This window comes from Morus notabilis, unplaced genomic scaffold (assembly GCF_000414095.1).
Source record: "Morus notabilis unplaced genomic scaffold, ASM41409v2 Scaffold499, whole genome shotgun sequence".
Lineage (NCBI taxonomy): Eukaryota > Viridiplantae > Streptophyta > Magnoliopsida > Rosales > Moraceae > Morus > Morus notabilis.
This window is the reverse complement of record NW_010360080.1, coordinates 196,233-211,380: the sequence shown is the minus strand read 5'-3', so window position 1 is coordinate 211,380 and position 15,148 is coordinate 196,233. Positions and strand designations below refer to the sequence as shown.

Sequence of the window (15,148 nt, the reverse complement as noted above, 5' to 3'; positions counted from 1 at the left end):
TCGAACATTGGGCTATCTGGAGTATATTCACTCAGTGATTACAAGAAATGGATGGGAAGCCTTCTGTCAGCACCCTCCAGCCCCTGTTGTGCCCTTAGTCAGGGAATTCTATGCCAACTTTAATGCTGATGAGCCTGACTCAGTGTATGTCAGAGGACAAAGGATTGCTATTGATGGGAATACCATCAATAGGATGTATAATTTAGAAAACATCGAGGATGATCATACTGAGTTCCCTGCAAACCTCGATGATGATCAGCTTGATGAGCTTGTGGCAATTCTTTGTGAAGATGGAGCATGTTGGACTCGATCGGAGCGAGGATCGATGACATTTCCTAGGCGACTCTTGAAACCCGGCCCAAAAATTTGGTATCACTTCCTCACGTCTCGGCTCATGCCTTCCTCACACGATCACACAGTTGCTAAAGACAAGGCAATCTTATTGTATTCCATTGTTGAGGGCAGGGGCATCAACATTGGAGAGATAATTCGGGAGCAAATTGCGATATGTGCGAGTCGTCGCCTTGGGGGTCTTTGGTTCCCGTCGCTCATCACGAAGTTGTGTGTAGAACAAGGGGTTGAGGTTCTTCCGAATGAGACAAAATTTTAGCCCCCTAGACTTATTACTCGAGCCACAATAATTAGAATGCTACAAGAAGACAACATACCCTCAAAGGAGGTAGCGGCAGCTCCTGCACCTGTGGGTTCACTCCCGGCAGTGACTACTCAGCCTCTTGTGGATTTAGCAGCCGGCTTTACTCGCTTGGAGCAGCGAGTTTCACAAATGGAGGTTTTACAGTACAAATCCATGCAACTGATGCGGGATTTTTGGAAGTACGAGAAAGAGAGGGATTTCACTATACAAAAGCACTACCGTGCTAATTCAAAGAGATTTCATTCATTTCCTGAATTCCCGCAGCATCTATGTGAACCCTCCTTTGATGAAGCCGAGCCTGCAAGGGAGACCGAGGCGCCACCTTCAAATCCTGTGCACACCGAGTCTCAAGAAGCTGATGTTGCTGCTCCCAACAAAGGCAAGGATAAGGGAAAGTCAAAAGCGCCAGAGCCTTCAACACGGAGATCCACTCGTAGAAGCACTGCCAATTGGAAATGGAAAGGATGACTGCAGCACTTTCAAGCACTGCCAATTAGAAACACTCTCATTTCATTTCTGTCTTTTTGTCTTTTCCCCTGAATTTTCCCCTGTTTGAGTAATATGTTTTTGTGTTCGCTGTGCATCTGCAACAGTGGGGACACTGTTGATTTTAAGTTTGGGGGGGGGGGGGGTGCAAATTGAAATGTTATGCTTCATGTGGGTTGGTTCATTTAGTGTGTTTATTTTCTTTTTATGCTTTATTATTTTTAGTGTGTTGTTTCTGCTGTTTTGTTGTTAGGTAGACTTTCCTTTTGTCAATTTTTGTGGTGTGATTGGTGTAGGGTCTTCAATGATGAGGTAAGCTAAGTTAAGGCATGCTTTTGTGATAGATTGACTTGAATTGGGTGTGAGTGAAAACCCATTGAGCATGATTTTTGAATGCAACTCTCTATGCTTATCTTTCCACAACATTTGTAGTGTCACTTCCCGAGAGCTTAGTGATTGATGGCTAGATTGCTGTGAGAGCTTAGGTTTCTAGAATTGACATAGAGACTCCTTTGAGGTGAAATTCTAGGAAACCTAGTATGAGGTGGACGAATGAGGCAAATTTGAGTGATGACACCATTTTATTGTATGCATGTTCAAATAAAAAAAAATTACTCCGCTGCCTTGGTGTGCTTAGTAACCAGGAGTGATCATGAGCCCCATGTTCACTTTTGCGTCAAACGGTACCGAGGCAAGAGTATGCAAAGCACTTTGAATTGTGACTTTGTTGAGTAACCGAGTGTCTTCATCACAAATGTTGGCATTCACGTAAAAAGACAATTGTGGCGTTTCAAAGAAGTATAAAAAAAAGAGAAGAGAAGAATAAGAATAACAATCTTAAGAATGGGGAATTAGGTGTCAATTGGAGAAGAAGTTGAGTCGTAAGTCTGATTCCAAGTGCTAGGTGATCGTACATTAGTGGAGAAGGAGTCAATAAGTCAACATATGGAGACACTACTAGGCTTAATGATCGTGGTCTAGTTTGAAGTGGGTGATCGGGAAGGAAGCGCTATTCAAGGGAAATTGGTTGATCTCATACTCAAAGAAAGTTGGTGTATAGCTTAAGCATGCAAGAGAAAATGTAAAAAGGGAAGAGAGCCTCTGATAAACTTAGCCCCACACCTTGAACCCATACAGTTGACTCAAAAAGAAATTCTCCTAGTGACATTTGTTTTTGTGTTGTCATTTGTTTTGTAATGTCATTGCTCGAGGACGAGCAATACTTTAAGTTTGGGGGTGTGATAACTCAAGAAATTAGAGTTATTTTAGGCATTTCTAGGCTTATAGTTGGCCCATCCAAAGGCTTAGTTGTTTGTTTTTCTATTTTATTTGTTCAACTTTTAGTTCTTATGATGTACTCTGTTAAGATTTGTTTATGTACTACTTCTGTGATGATTTTGAAGAAAATTGAATCAAAGAAAGGGTTGATTTGTGTCTAAGGGGCGTTGTTGTGATATGCGAGAATTGTGAAGAAAAATGCTGCAGCAAAAATATGGCAGCAGGCAGTTAGTGGATGATGTCAGCGCATAACTCTGCAAGAGAAATAAGACAGTACACAGAAGGTGGAATTGAAGCTTAGTCAGTTGGACCCAATCACTTAATAGGAGCCACCTCAGTGTCATTTGTTGCCCTAATGAGAAGTACGCTCAATTTCCTTAGGGAGCACCGCAAGAGAAGAGAGAAAAAGAGAAAAAAAGAAGGAAAAAGGAGGACAATACCGAGTGAGCTAAGAGCAGTAGAGAGTAAAAATAGACCAGAGAGAAAGAGAGAAAGCAAGGACAAGTACTGGAGGAGACAAAAATTGGAGCTAAAATCTCAAGAAGTGGAGCTACAAGAAGGGACTACGAAGCTTTATTTTGTCTCTGCTGTTATTCTCCTAATTTTGGTTTATTCTTCCTCTTCCTCTGTACTTGAATGATGCCTATTTATTTTGTTGCATTTAACCAGACAATTATGAACTAGATTTACTTAGCTGAGATGATAAAGTACCTGGATTTGTAATTGAAGTTTTGTATGCTCACTTTGTTATATTCATGCTGATTTGGTTTGTTCAATATAATCTCTTTTATTAATTTTTGTTTATTGACTGGCCATCTTGAACAAAATACTGTGATTGCAATTTGCTGGAAAGTTGATTGTAATTAGACTAATATTGAACAGTGTGAGTTTAGCTTAATTTCAGGGATAGATCTAGCTAATTTGCAGGTAGTATAGGAATATACACTTGCCTCACATAACCTAATTGAAATCCAAGCTTAATGCAACCTCTCTATTTAAATTTTTCATAGGAGTATGCTGGAATTGAAATAAAGAGTTGAAGTCATAAGTAGATCGAAAGACTTTTGTATAAATTTTCATTTCAGGTTAACTGACAGCATTGCTATAGCAAAGTTACAACATACATAGCCCAGGTTGCAGAAAAGGGGAAATTGAGTCACAGTCTTTCCATCATAGATTGATTTTTGTCTCTGTTAGCTGAGTCTACATTTTACAAATTATGATTATTTTAATTTTCTTTAGTCCTTGTAGTAGTTTTAATCAAACGATCAATTAAACTATTAAAATTGGTTTACGTTGTATTTATTGAATTTTACTTTGGAACATATTGGTAACTTTTTCCGTGAAAATGATACTCTACTCATTCACTTTATTAGTTGTTCGGCACGTGCACTTACGTAGCGATTTTGACCAACACATGGCTTGGGGAACCATATGGTATTCCTGGTCCGTTTGATCCAAAGAAAGTATTGGATAATGCTCCTTTTATCGACGAGCACAAAATTCAGCATCATAGACATGCTTCACCTGCTATGACTCCACGAAGAGGAGGACCAATAAGTCCAAATTCTTTCAGAAATCCACCAAATGCTGGTATTTTGATGCAGCACCCAACCTCTCCCCTTGCAAGTCCAGTTTTGCCGGGATCACCTATAGGTGGAACTGCTTTTCCTCGGGGGAGAACTGATATGAGATTTCCAACTTCTGGTGGAAATACAAACATATATTCTGGATGGCCAGGGCAAAGAGGCTTTGAAAGTTTTGATGTCCCCCAAGATATATAATTTTCTTGAAGAGTTGAAATCTCGTGAAGGCCGCAGATTTGAGCTATTTGATATCACATCATATATTGTTGAATTCAGGTACATTCTAAGAGGTCTTGGCAATCCTTTAGTTAGAATGTCTGCTGTCTGCTCGGCTGAAGCAACATGAGGAATGCAAAGAGTCCCATCTTCAATCTTCTCTTTGATAAAGTGTCGATCAACCTCTACATGTTTAGTATGATCATGATGCACATAATTATGAGCTATGCTGATGGCAGCTTTGTTGTCGCAGTACAATCTCATAGGACTTTCTATTGCAACTTGAAGTTCTTCAAGGAGTAGCCTTAGCCAAATCAATTCACTAACTCTATTTGCTAAGGACCTAAGTTTAGCATCTGCGCTACTTCTAGCCACTACATTATGCTTTTTGCTCCTCCATGTCACCAAGTTTCCCAAACATAAGAATAGTAACCGGGTGTAGATCTCCTATATGCCACTAAGCCAGCCCAATCAGCGTCAGTATAGGCTTTAATTTCACGAGATTATCCCGTCTTAAAGAACAATCCTCTTCCTGGGCTTCCTTTTAGATACTTCAATATCCGGATGACTGCGTTTAGGTGTTCCTCATATGGAGCATGCATAAACTGGCTTACCATGCTAACAGCGAAAGCTATGTCTGGTCTCATATAAGCTAAATAAATAAGCTTTCCAACAAGTCGCTGATATCTACCCTTGTCCACTGGTGTACTTGTATTTTGATCTCCAAGTTTAACATTTGGATCGGCTGGGGTATTAACAAGTTTACATCCAAGTAACCCAGTCTCCCATAAAAGATCTAGGACATATTTTCTTTAAGAAACAGAGATACCTGATCTATTTTGAGCAATCTCCATACCCAGAAAGTCCCTTAACGTACCCAGATCTTTGATCTCAAATTTATCTGCAAGCTTCTTCTTTAAATAACCCATTTCGGGAACATTATCACTTGTCAAGATAATGTCATCAACATATACAATAAGTATAGTTGACTTACCACCTTCATGTTTGTAGAATAGCGTGTGATCAGTGTGAGCCTGCTTATACCATTGTTGGCGGACTACTTTCGTGAACCTTTCAAACCACACTCTAGGTGATTGTTTCAGTCCATATAGGGATTTTTTTCAACTTACACACCTACCCTGTTTGTCCAGCACTCTTGAAACCTAGAGGAAGTTCCATATAAACTTCTTCAGTCAAGTCACCATTGAGAAATGCGTTCTTGATGTCAAGTTGGTGGAGTGGCCAATCTAGATTTACTACAAGAGAGAGAAGGACCCGAATGGTATTGAGTTTGGCAACGGGGGCAAAAGTCTCCTAGTAATCTATCCTGTAGGTCTGAGTAAACCCCTTAGCAACCAAACGCGCTTTGTGCCTTTCAATGGACCCGTCAGATTTATACTTCACTGTGAATACCTATTTACAGCCTACAGGTACAACATCTCTGAGTTTTTTAACTACTTCTGAAGTCCCATTCTTCTCTAGAGCTTGCATTTCTTCCTCTACTGCCCTTTTCCACTCAATTCGTTGAAAGGCTTCTTCAATATTTCTTGGAATTTCTGTGTCTTCAAGACTGGAAACTAATGCTTTCATAGAAGAGGACAAATGGTCATATTGTACAAACTGAGCTATAGAATGTTGAATACAAGAACGGACACCTTTTCTTAAAGCAATAGGTTGATCATCACTATTAACCATAGGAGGAAGGGCAAGAAAATTACCTGAGTCCGGGTTGGTTCATGACAATCCTCGAGAGTAAGAGGGACTTGTTAATTCTTCCGACGAGAGTAAACATGAAGTTTTGTATTTGGATGGGATTTCTGTTGCTGGACATCTAGATCAGGCACCTTGTTTTCTTCTTGATTATTTTCCACATCAAGATTCCCTCCTTGTTTATTGCTTTCATCGACCACATCAAAATTTTCAACTCTTGGTAAATTGAGATTCTCAGAGTGTGAGGGATTAGGTTCTAAAAGAGGCACGTTCGGTGAAGTGAAAGAATTAGGGATTTCAGAGGTGGTAGAATTGAGGATTTCAGAAGAAAAATGCCAGAAATTTCCTTCACTGTTTGTCTCCCCCTGAAGGGAATTTGTGGAATAGAAATGAGTATTTTCAAAAAAGGTGAGGTCCATGGTTACAATGAGTTTTTTCTTTTTTAGAAAATAACATTTGTACCCCTTTTGGTTTGCAGCATATCCAAGAAAAATGCATTTAAGAGCCTTTGGATCAAGTTTGTTCCGATTGGGTTCATGATTATGAGCAAACACAGTACAGCAAAACACTTTTAGGGGAAGATTACTAAAGGTTTGATTTTCAGGAAAAAGTTTGGAGAGGACGTTTAGTGGAGTTTGAAACTGAAGAACATTTGTGGGCATTCTATTTATAAGGTAGCAAGCAGTGAGAATAGCATCCCCCCAAAATTGTTTAGGAGTATTGGTTGTAAACATGATGGACCTAGCAACTTCCAAAAGGTGTTTGTTTTTTCTTTCAGCTATGCCATTTTGCTGGGGTGTATTGGTGTAAGAACTTTGATGAATAATCCCATTTGTATTAAGATATCCTCCTAAAATCTGGTTAAAGTACTCTTTACCATTATCAGTATGTAAGATTTGGATATTTGTGGAGTATTGAGTTTTAACCATGTTGTGAAAATTTATGAACGTTTGCTCAGCATCAGATTTATCTTTGAGTAAGTACAACCAACACACACGAGTATTATCATCGATAAAGGATATAAACCAACGCTTTGAATAAATATTGTGAGACCGTGAGGGTCCCCAAATATCACTATGAATCATGGCAAAAGGTCTAGTTGCTTTATAAGGTTTTGGTTTAAACACAGACCTTTGATGTTTAGCCAACTGACATATTTCACATTGAAAAACGTCATTATTCTTAAACAAGGAAGGAAACAAGTGTTTTAAATACGCGAAACTAGGATGCCCTAACTTTAATGCCACAGCATTACTTGATTTTGCCATGAAGAAGGTTCCCAACTAACAATATGAACTTGTTTGATCTTGTCGGTGCCCTCATCAAAGTAATATAGTCCCTCATGCTTACTAGCATTGCCAATCCTCTTCCCCGAACCCTGGTCCTGAAATTCACAATGATTCTGTGAGAAGATCACTCTACAATTAAAATCCTTAGAAATTTTGCTCACTGACAGTAGATTACAGGATAAATTTGGAACATGTAATACATACTTAAGAACAAGAGAGTTAATCTTAATAGTTCCAATTCTAGCAATCGGAGACAAGGTTCCATATGCAATTCTAACTTTAGCGTGACCATAATTTGGAGCATATGAGCAAAATAATTGAGCACAACCTGTCATATGATCTGAGGCTTCGGAGTTAATAATCCAGGAATTTTTTTCTTCCTTTGTGCAATTTAAGGCTGAAAGAAAATTACCTTGCTGGGCAATTAAAGAAGTACCAGTTACTTTTTCTGGAGTGAGTAACTTGTAAAGACGCTCAAGTTGCTCCTTACTGAGGTTGATGCTGCCCAAATTCTCACCAGCTTTTTGTTCAACCCGTTCAGCATTAGATTGGTAGGCACGGGGTTCTTTTTGAAACTGTCCAGGTTGCCTTTGATGTTCACGGTTGTATTGATTAGGGGGTTTCCCATGTAATTTCCAGCAAGTTTCTTTAGTGTGATTGGCTCTTTGACAATAATCACACCAAAGATTCCCTTTTTTAGCACGCCGTGGTTCATTAGAGAAGTTTGGTTTTCTGTTTTGTTCATAGCTTTTGGAGCCTAGAGCAGAAGCCTTTGTTTGGGCAGTACCTTTAGGATCACCAAGCATAATCTTGCGCCTATTCTCCTCCCTTCGGACCTCAGCAAAGACTTCTTCAATCTGAGGTAGAGGTCGGATTCCAATCATTCTACCACGAACCTCATCCAGATCCTTATTCAGCCCTGCAAGGAAATCATAGGTACCGGTTTTTTCTACAAGTTTCACATATTTTTCTAAACACTCACCACACCAATCATTGGGCCCAAACAAATCCAGTTCCTGCCATAGCTTGGTAAGGGTAGTGTAATACTCTGTGACACTCATACTTCCTTGTTTGAGATCCCTAGCTTGGTCTCTTAATTCAACAACTGTGCATGATTCTCCAGATCGGAATAGGCAAATTTCACCTTATCCCAAATGACTTTGGCTGTGGAGTGAACAAGGTATAATGACCCAATGTGTTCTTCCATAGAGTTGATGAGCCAGGACATCACCAAGGCATTTTGGGTGTCCCACGATGTGTATACAGGGTCGGTTGGGTCTGGTTTCTTTGTGGAGCCATCAAGAAACCCAATTTTTCCTCTTCCTCATATAACCATCTGGACAGACCTTGACCATTGAAGGAAGTTTTTTCCATTTAGTTTGTAGGGAGTGATTAGAAGAGAGGAGTTCAGAGAGGAGTTATCAAAAGAAGCAGTGGGGTTAATTGTAAGGCTCAGTACATAGGAAGATTGAGTAGAAGCTCATTCCTTTCCGTCCTTGCTTAACCCATGAGGGCCCGCTTAAAGCTATTGGCCATGTCGTTTTCCTCTCAACAGTATCCCAGCTCTAATACCATGCGAGAAAAGATACCGGAGAAGAAAACCATAAAATACTGCTTAGTAAGTTTTATTAGAAAGGTCTGTAAATGAATACAAGAAAAGACCTAGAACTTATAGTCATATTTTGGTCAGAGACTATCTCAACAAACTAGGAAACAAATCAAACAAATCAGCAACAAATCAGGAAACTAATAACTTCGAATAATAAGGTCCCGATTTTATTCTCTAAGAGATAGGGCTGACTAAATCAACCCAAATCTCCCGGATATCAGGGATACTATAGATAGGTTGATTTTCAACATTATGTTATAATATAGTCAATAATACATGAGACTAAAAATATATTTTAATGAATCTAGAGAGATGTTATGTGAACAAAAGACAGGTTTAGATTTAGTAGTTTTACGCAAAATGCTAAAATTACTAGCCCATGCCACTAAAAATTTGTAGTGTAATTTGTGATTGGTTCAATGCTACATTGACATTAAGTATAATGCTTAATAAACGAGGAAAAAAAAAGAACAAGAAAAATGCTAAAATTAATGTACTATGCCTATGAACAATTAGTACATGAATTTTGTAATTGGTTCAGTAATGCTATAATGTTACTATAGATTTGCTTACATATACAAGGACAGGAGAGTTATTTGAATCAAGAGTGACGTAAATTATATTAGATTTAGTGATATAAAAAAAAATGATAAAGCTAATCAAGTGCTTCTCATTAATAGTACAATATTAATTTGTGCTTGGTCCAATGTTAGACGATACTGTATATAGATGCTTACATAAACAAGAAAGAAAAACTAGAAAAGTTGTTTAGAAGAATGTATATTGTTGACTTCAGCTACCTAGATTATATATTATATATATATATATATATGCTTGTTTTTTGTTATGTTTATTGTTGTTCTTTTTTATATAGTTCCTTTTAAAAAAAAAAAAAAAGAAAGAAAGAAAGAAAAAAGAAAAATGCTATGGGTACTTTGAGTATACACACACATATGGGAGAAGTTTTAAATGCAATAGAAATTCCTGAGCATTATTGCATTGAAGGAACAGAAGTGAAGTAATTTTCACAACTATTTCTCTATTCACTTGTTAAAGAAAAGAAAAACTGTTGACAAATGCAAACATCGGTAGGAACGTTCAAGGCATCGTTGCCAAAAACCCAAAAATATTCATTACTTTTGCTTCCTTATAATTAATTAAGCTCTTAAATAATAGTACTAGTACGGATATGGAAAAAATTCTCATTTACAATGCCTATAATATACACTAAACCAATAATATCTATGTGTGTGTGTATATACATACATAGAGGGAGAGATTGTGTTTACCAGCATACTTTCCAACACAGGCAGGCATGGTTGTCGCTTATAGGTTGGATTTTGGATAGAGTTTGTGTATATCTATATCTATGCAATATACAAAAGTGCAAAAATTTGACAATATGTGTGTAAGATGATTAATTAGAATAAACCAAATTTTATTCTAATTAATCATCTTACACACATATACACACATAACTAATTATAGCTGATTTGTTTTGTAAGATGTTGTTTGGCCTAATTCGAACCTAGCCGACCCTACCATCTTTGTTGGAGGTCCTATCGACTTGTCTACCTTCGAGAAGCGTCAAGTACTTCATCCATGTAGGAGCTTCACCACCGAATCGCGTATGTCCACGTGCACACTCTTGTCACGTAGTACCCCCTGAATCTATCAGGCCTCAATAATGAGTCACATGATCTATTCTATTAAAAAGTTGATGAAATCTAACGGAAAGGGCTTAATTACAAACGTTTTGAGAGTTGAGGGATTGTTTTACTAAAATTTAAAAAAAGAATTAAACTATCACCATCTTAATAGGTTAGAGACCATATGTGTTCATTATTTGATAAAATAGTAAAAAACATGTAGAATAGTAGATTATGCCAAAAAAAAAAAAAGTCTAGGATACAAATTCAAACAAAAAAATCACAGCGTGTCGGCTACTTAAGATTTGTTTTTCTTTTTCCTTTTAAAATAAGTTTTTTTTTTTTGAATATCTTATTATTTTTTTAATCATATTAGTTTTCTTTTGAAATCCTTATGTAACATCTCCGTGCTACATTTTGTTGCAGAAATTTATATTTTAGTTAATTTACTTTCCTTTCTTTTTGCTTTTAGAAGAAATGAAAAATAATTTTCAATGATTAGAAACAAATAATTATATAATATAACGGAGAACCAAAATAAAAATAAAAAGCTTCTCTTACTCTCGACACAAAACGGGCTGCCGTTTATGCAAAGGATATAATGACCTTATTAACCGGTTGTTTGCCAACCAAAAGTAAAAAAAAGGGAGGGACTGTCCCTCGTTTTCACAAGGAGGGATGGAAGAAAGACCCTATATGTGTGTGTATATATATATATATCTTATACAACTGCAACATTCAAAGAGTTTGCTTGCACAAAGTTTGTGTTGATGAAATTTTCCGAGTTTGTTCTAATATTTACCACAAGCACAATACTGCTTCACCTAATTTTATTGGTCACAAACATTTCCATTGTGCATATATACATATATATTTATATATATCTGTATATATATTCATTATTTATAAGTTGGACCCAAACAATACTAATTAGAGCAAAAAATATGTTTAATTTTGCTTAGTATAAAAGTAGTGCTGGAACTTTGGACGGGCCGCCCGCGACCGCCCGAAAGGCCCGAGTTTTTGCCCGAGCCTGAGCCTGAGCCGCCCGAGCCCGAATTTCACCTTGAACGGGCCGCGGGCTTGTATTAGGCGGCCCGAGCCCGCCCGAATTGCCCGAATTATTTAAACTGTTTTTTTTAATATTAAGTTATTTTGTGTTAAAATTTATATATATATATATTACAATTTGAAATTTGAAATGAACACATGAACTATATAAAAAAATTATTTCTTTATTAATTTTTAAATTTATAATTCATGATTACCTCATTAAAAACTTTACTAAGAAAAACCCAATTGGGATAAAAACTTGGCAAGGAAAAAAGAGTGCAATCATATTGTGACGAATTACAAATTTTATAAACTTACAAAGTTATACAATTACAAATACAATGTTAAAGGTAAATACATATTTACAAATTACAAATTTACAATTTAATTTAAAGCTAAAGGATCGTCTTCAAAATTAAATGTTAATCGATTAAATTTATCGATCCATTATTGGCTTGCCGGTGAAATTGTATCTTGTAAATGTTGATCGGCCCGATCCCAATGCTTAATGCAAACCAAGACTTCAACATTGAGTGACTGGTCTTTTAAAATAGTGATCATCAAATAGCGATGAAGTTATTAAACCAAACCAATCATTGAGTGACTTTTGATAAATTATCAATTTACTTTGGTATGCAAGTAGAAAGTTACTTTGATATAGAGTCACAAAGAGAGTGAAGAAAGTTGAAGAAAAAAGAGGATAATTAAGAGGATGAGGAGAGATTGTGAACAGAAAAATAGATAAAGATAGAAAGAAGAGTGATATAGAATAGAAAAATACGAGTATCTATAAGAACAAAACCGGCATTATATAGAAACAACACTTTTTAAAAATAAAAAATAATAAAAACGTGATGGCAATGTGTTTCTTTCCTTGTGTATATTGTTTTTTGAGGAATCATTTTATCATGTGATTGATTATAAAAAAGGGTCAAGAATGTGAAAACTGAAATATTAAACTGCTAAAATAGGAATTTGCTCTTTCTATTAAGGAATTGTGTGTTTACCTTAATTAAAAAGTTAAAAATGTAAATAACAAATATGGGCATTGGGTCTAGTGGTATGATTCTTGCTTTGGGTGTGAGAGGTCCCGAGTTTGATTCTCGGAATGCCCCAATTTGTAGCAACTAATATTTTCGGGCGGTTTTGGGCAAATCGGGCAACTCGGGTTTTCGGGCTTATTTTCGGGTCGGGCAGTTCGGGCATGGTCGGAAAATTCAAAAAAATTCCGGCGGACAGCGGTATAGGGCGGTTAGACGGCGGCGCGCAAGAGAGTTAGTGTCAAATTCGGGTTGTCCGAGCCCGAACCCGAAACTCTAGCTTGGGCGGGCGGGAGATGGGCTTGCCCGCCCGAGCCGGAAAAAATTCGGGCTTCGGACAGCCCGCCGACCCGAACTTCCAGCACTAGTATAAAGGTTGTGAACTCCTAGGGGTGAACATCTGATGTAGTATTTTGGTAGCTGCCTATGTCCTATAGTCATTTGGGCTTTTGTGTAAGCTTGGTGTAGCTGATTTGTTTTGTAAGATGTCGTTTGGTTTATTATCGGTAAGTGTCGTTTTGTGTCCTTTCTATTTGTTGTTCTGTGTTGATTGTTTTTGTTATCAGCTTTATGTACTGAACTTATTGTCGTTTTAGTTTTTTTTGGTTATTTTTCCTAAAGCCTTGAAAAGCAAGGAATTTATGAAGGAAGGGTGGTTGTTGAGATCTGCACCAAGCTACCTACTTAATTTATCAAAATAAAAAGAAAAATACAAAAAAAGTTCACAAAAGAAAAAATGAATCATCAATCCCATAAGGAAATCCCGCCCAATTAAATAACCATCCATATCTAACAAAAACTACATTAGAAAGTTAAGTCGAAACTACATCTTCAAAAATTAGTTTTTATGGTAAAAAAACAAAAAAAAAAAACCCGATAAAAACCGACCAATTATAAGGATACAACAATAGAAGAGACATATCATGGTACACCAACTGGGACACAAAATATGGCATAAACATTGGATTATTTTCCATTTGAAAATGTTGAAATATAAACATTCAATTGGCTTGCAAGATCTAAAGCTCCAAGCCATCAATTACATAACCAAATTTCCATTAAAGCATTAGCCTAAGCTCTACTGATCTTATAAAAATATAACAAAAGAGATACAAATTGATAAATGGAGGTAAAAGATTATTGCTAGAAATTTTAATTCAACCTTTTAGTTTAGGCCATTCCTTTTAAAAAATTTCGTGGCTCCGCTATTGGTCCCCTTACAAGCTCCATAATTATTTGGGATAAATTAATACAATTTTTTGGACATTTTCGGTCTCCTGAGACTATATAATTCAGTCAGTATGTGTGAAAATGCTATAGGGCCTATTTAGTTCACTGATTCAGATTTTTAATTTAAATTGAGATGTGACTTTATATGAGCTTTTTACTGTAGTAAAAAAGTTAAATGTGATTGTTTTACATTGCCGTGAATTTTCTTCTAAACACAGATGTTTGATATCATGTATATTATATGTGACATACAAATTTAGTTACAAATAAAATTACTTATAATTTTAAGTGTTACGATAAACAAAATGTGTGAATTATTTATTTTAAAGTCGAAATAAATAATTGTGTAAAGTATATAAGAATATTTATTTTAATAGACAAAATTAATTTAAATCAATTCTGGCGTCCAATTAGATTTTCGTTTGGAGAAAATTAAAACGCATAATATTGAAATGACACTTGGCATATCCTATGGCGATCTACGCCACATGCGTACTCCAATTTTCTCACTCTCGAGGAAAGAAAAGTTTCCCAATTACCAGTCAAATGGTCAGATTTTTTCTGACCTTCATTTAGGATTTCTATACACTCCTCTTTAGTATTCAGGAATCCATAGGTAAAAAATTAAAAATAAAAATAAAAAATATATATTTATACAATTTTAAATAATTAGTTGTCATTGTTACCTTTTATTTTGTTCTTATTAATTGAATGCCATTTGTTTATTTTTTAGTAGAGTATCATAAATAATATTTTTTTATCATATTGAGTGATATTTTTGGTTTTTTCCTTAAAAAATTTTTGAAGGAGAATTGGTGCCTACTCATAAAGGAGTCAAAAGATCTATGAGAATTCCACCAGTGTCAATACACTAGTTGATTCCAGGAAAGTAGGATAACAAAGGAAGATCTAGTGGTTTAGAATGCTTGATCATCCAAAAACTGATTGCCCAAACAGGTATTTTACATATGTATATATATTATTTTTTGTATATATATAGTTTTTTAAGAATATATAAATATATATTATTTCCGTTTTTATATAAAAACAATTATTAAATCCGATTATGCTGCATTTTATGTTTTCATTTCCAATAATAAGGACCTTGAATTGCAAAAGGGGGTCAAACAGACCAAATCAACCTTGGGAGGGTTACATGCATGGTAAAAAGAAAGATGCAGGGCTTAGGGGTAGCTGCAGTACTGTTAAACACCATCATTAAAAAAATGTGGGTCCCATCTATATGAATTCCATGTCATGAGATTGCCTTTTATTAGTAGTGCCTTTTATTAGTAGACAGTACTTAACAATCTAAGTTAAATAGCATTATTTTGATAGGAGTAATAT

The 15,148-nt window shown here is 36.1% G+C and overlaps 1 protein-coding gene across 1 annotated transcript; it reads right to left on the bottom strand.

Moving 5' to 3' along the window:
- Positions 1-5,987: 5,987 nt before the first annotated feature.
- On the bottom strand, positions 5,988-8,281 carry LOC112091181. The gene is made up of 4 exons (XM_024164147.1): positions 7,633-8,281; positions 7,421-7,548; positions 7,187-7,315; positions 5,988-6,296 (listed from the first exon to the last, which is right to left on the bottom strand). The coding sequence occupies exons 1-4, from the start codon at positions 8,279-8,281 to the stop codon at positions 5,988-5,990; spliced, it is 1,215 nt and encodes a 404-aa protein (XP_024019915.1).
- Between the last annotated feature and the right edge of the window lie 6,867 nt (positions 8,282-15,148).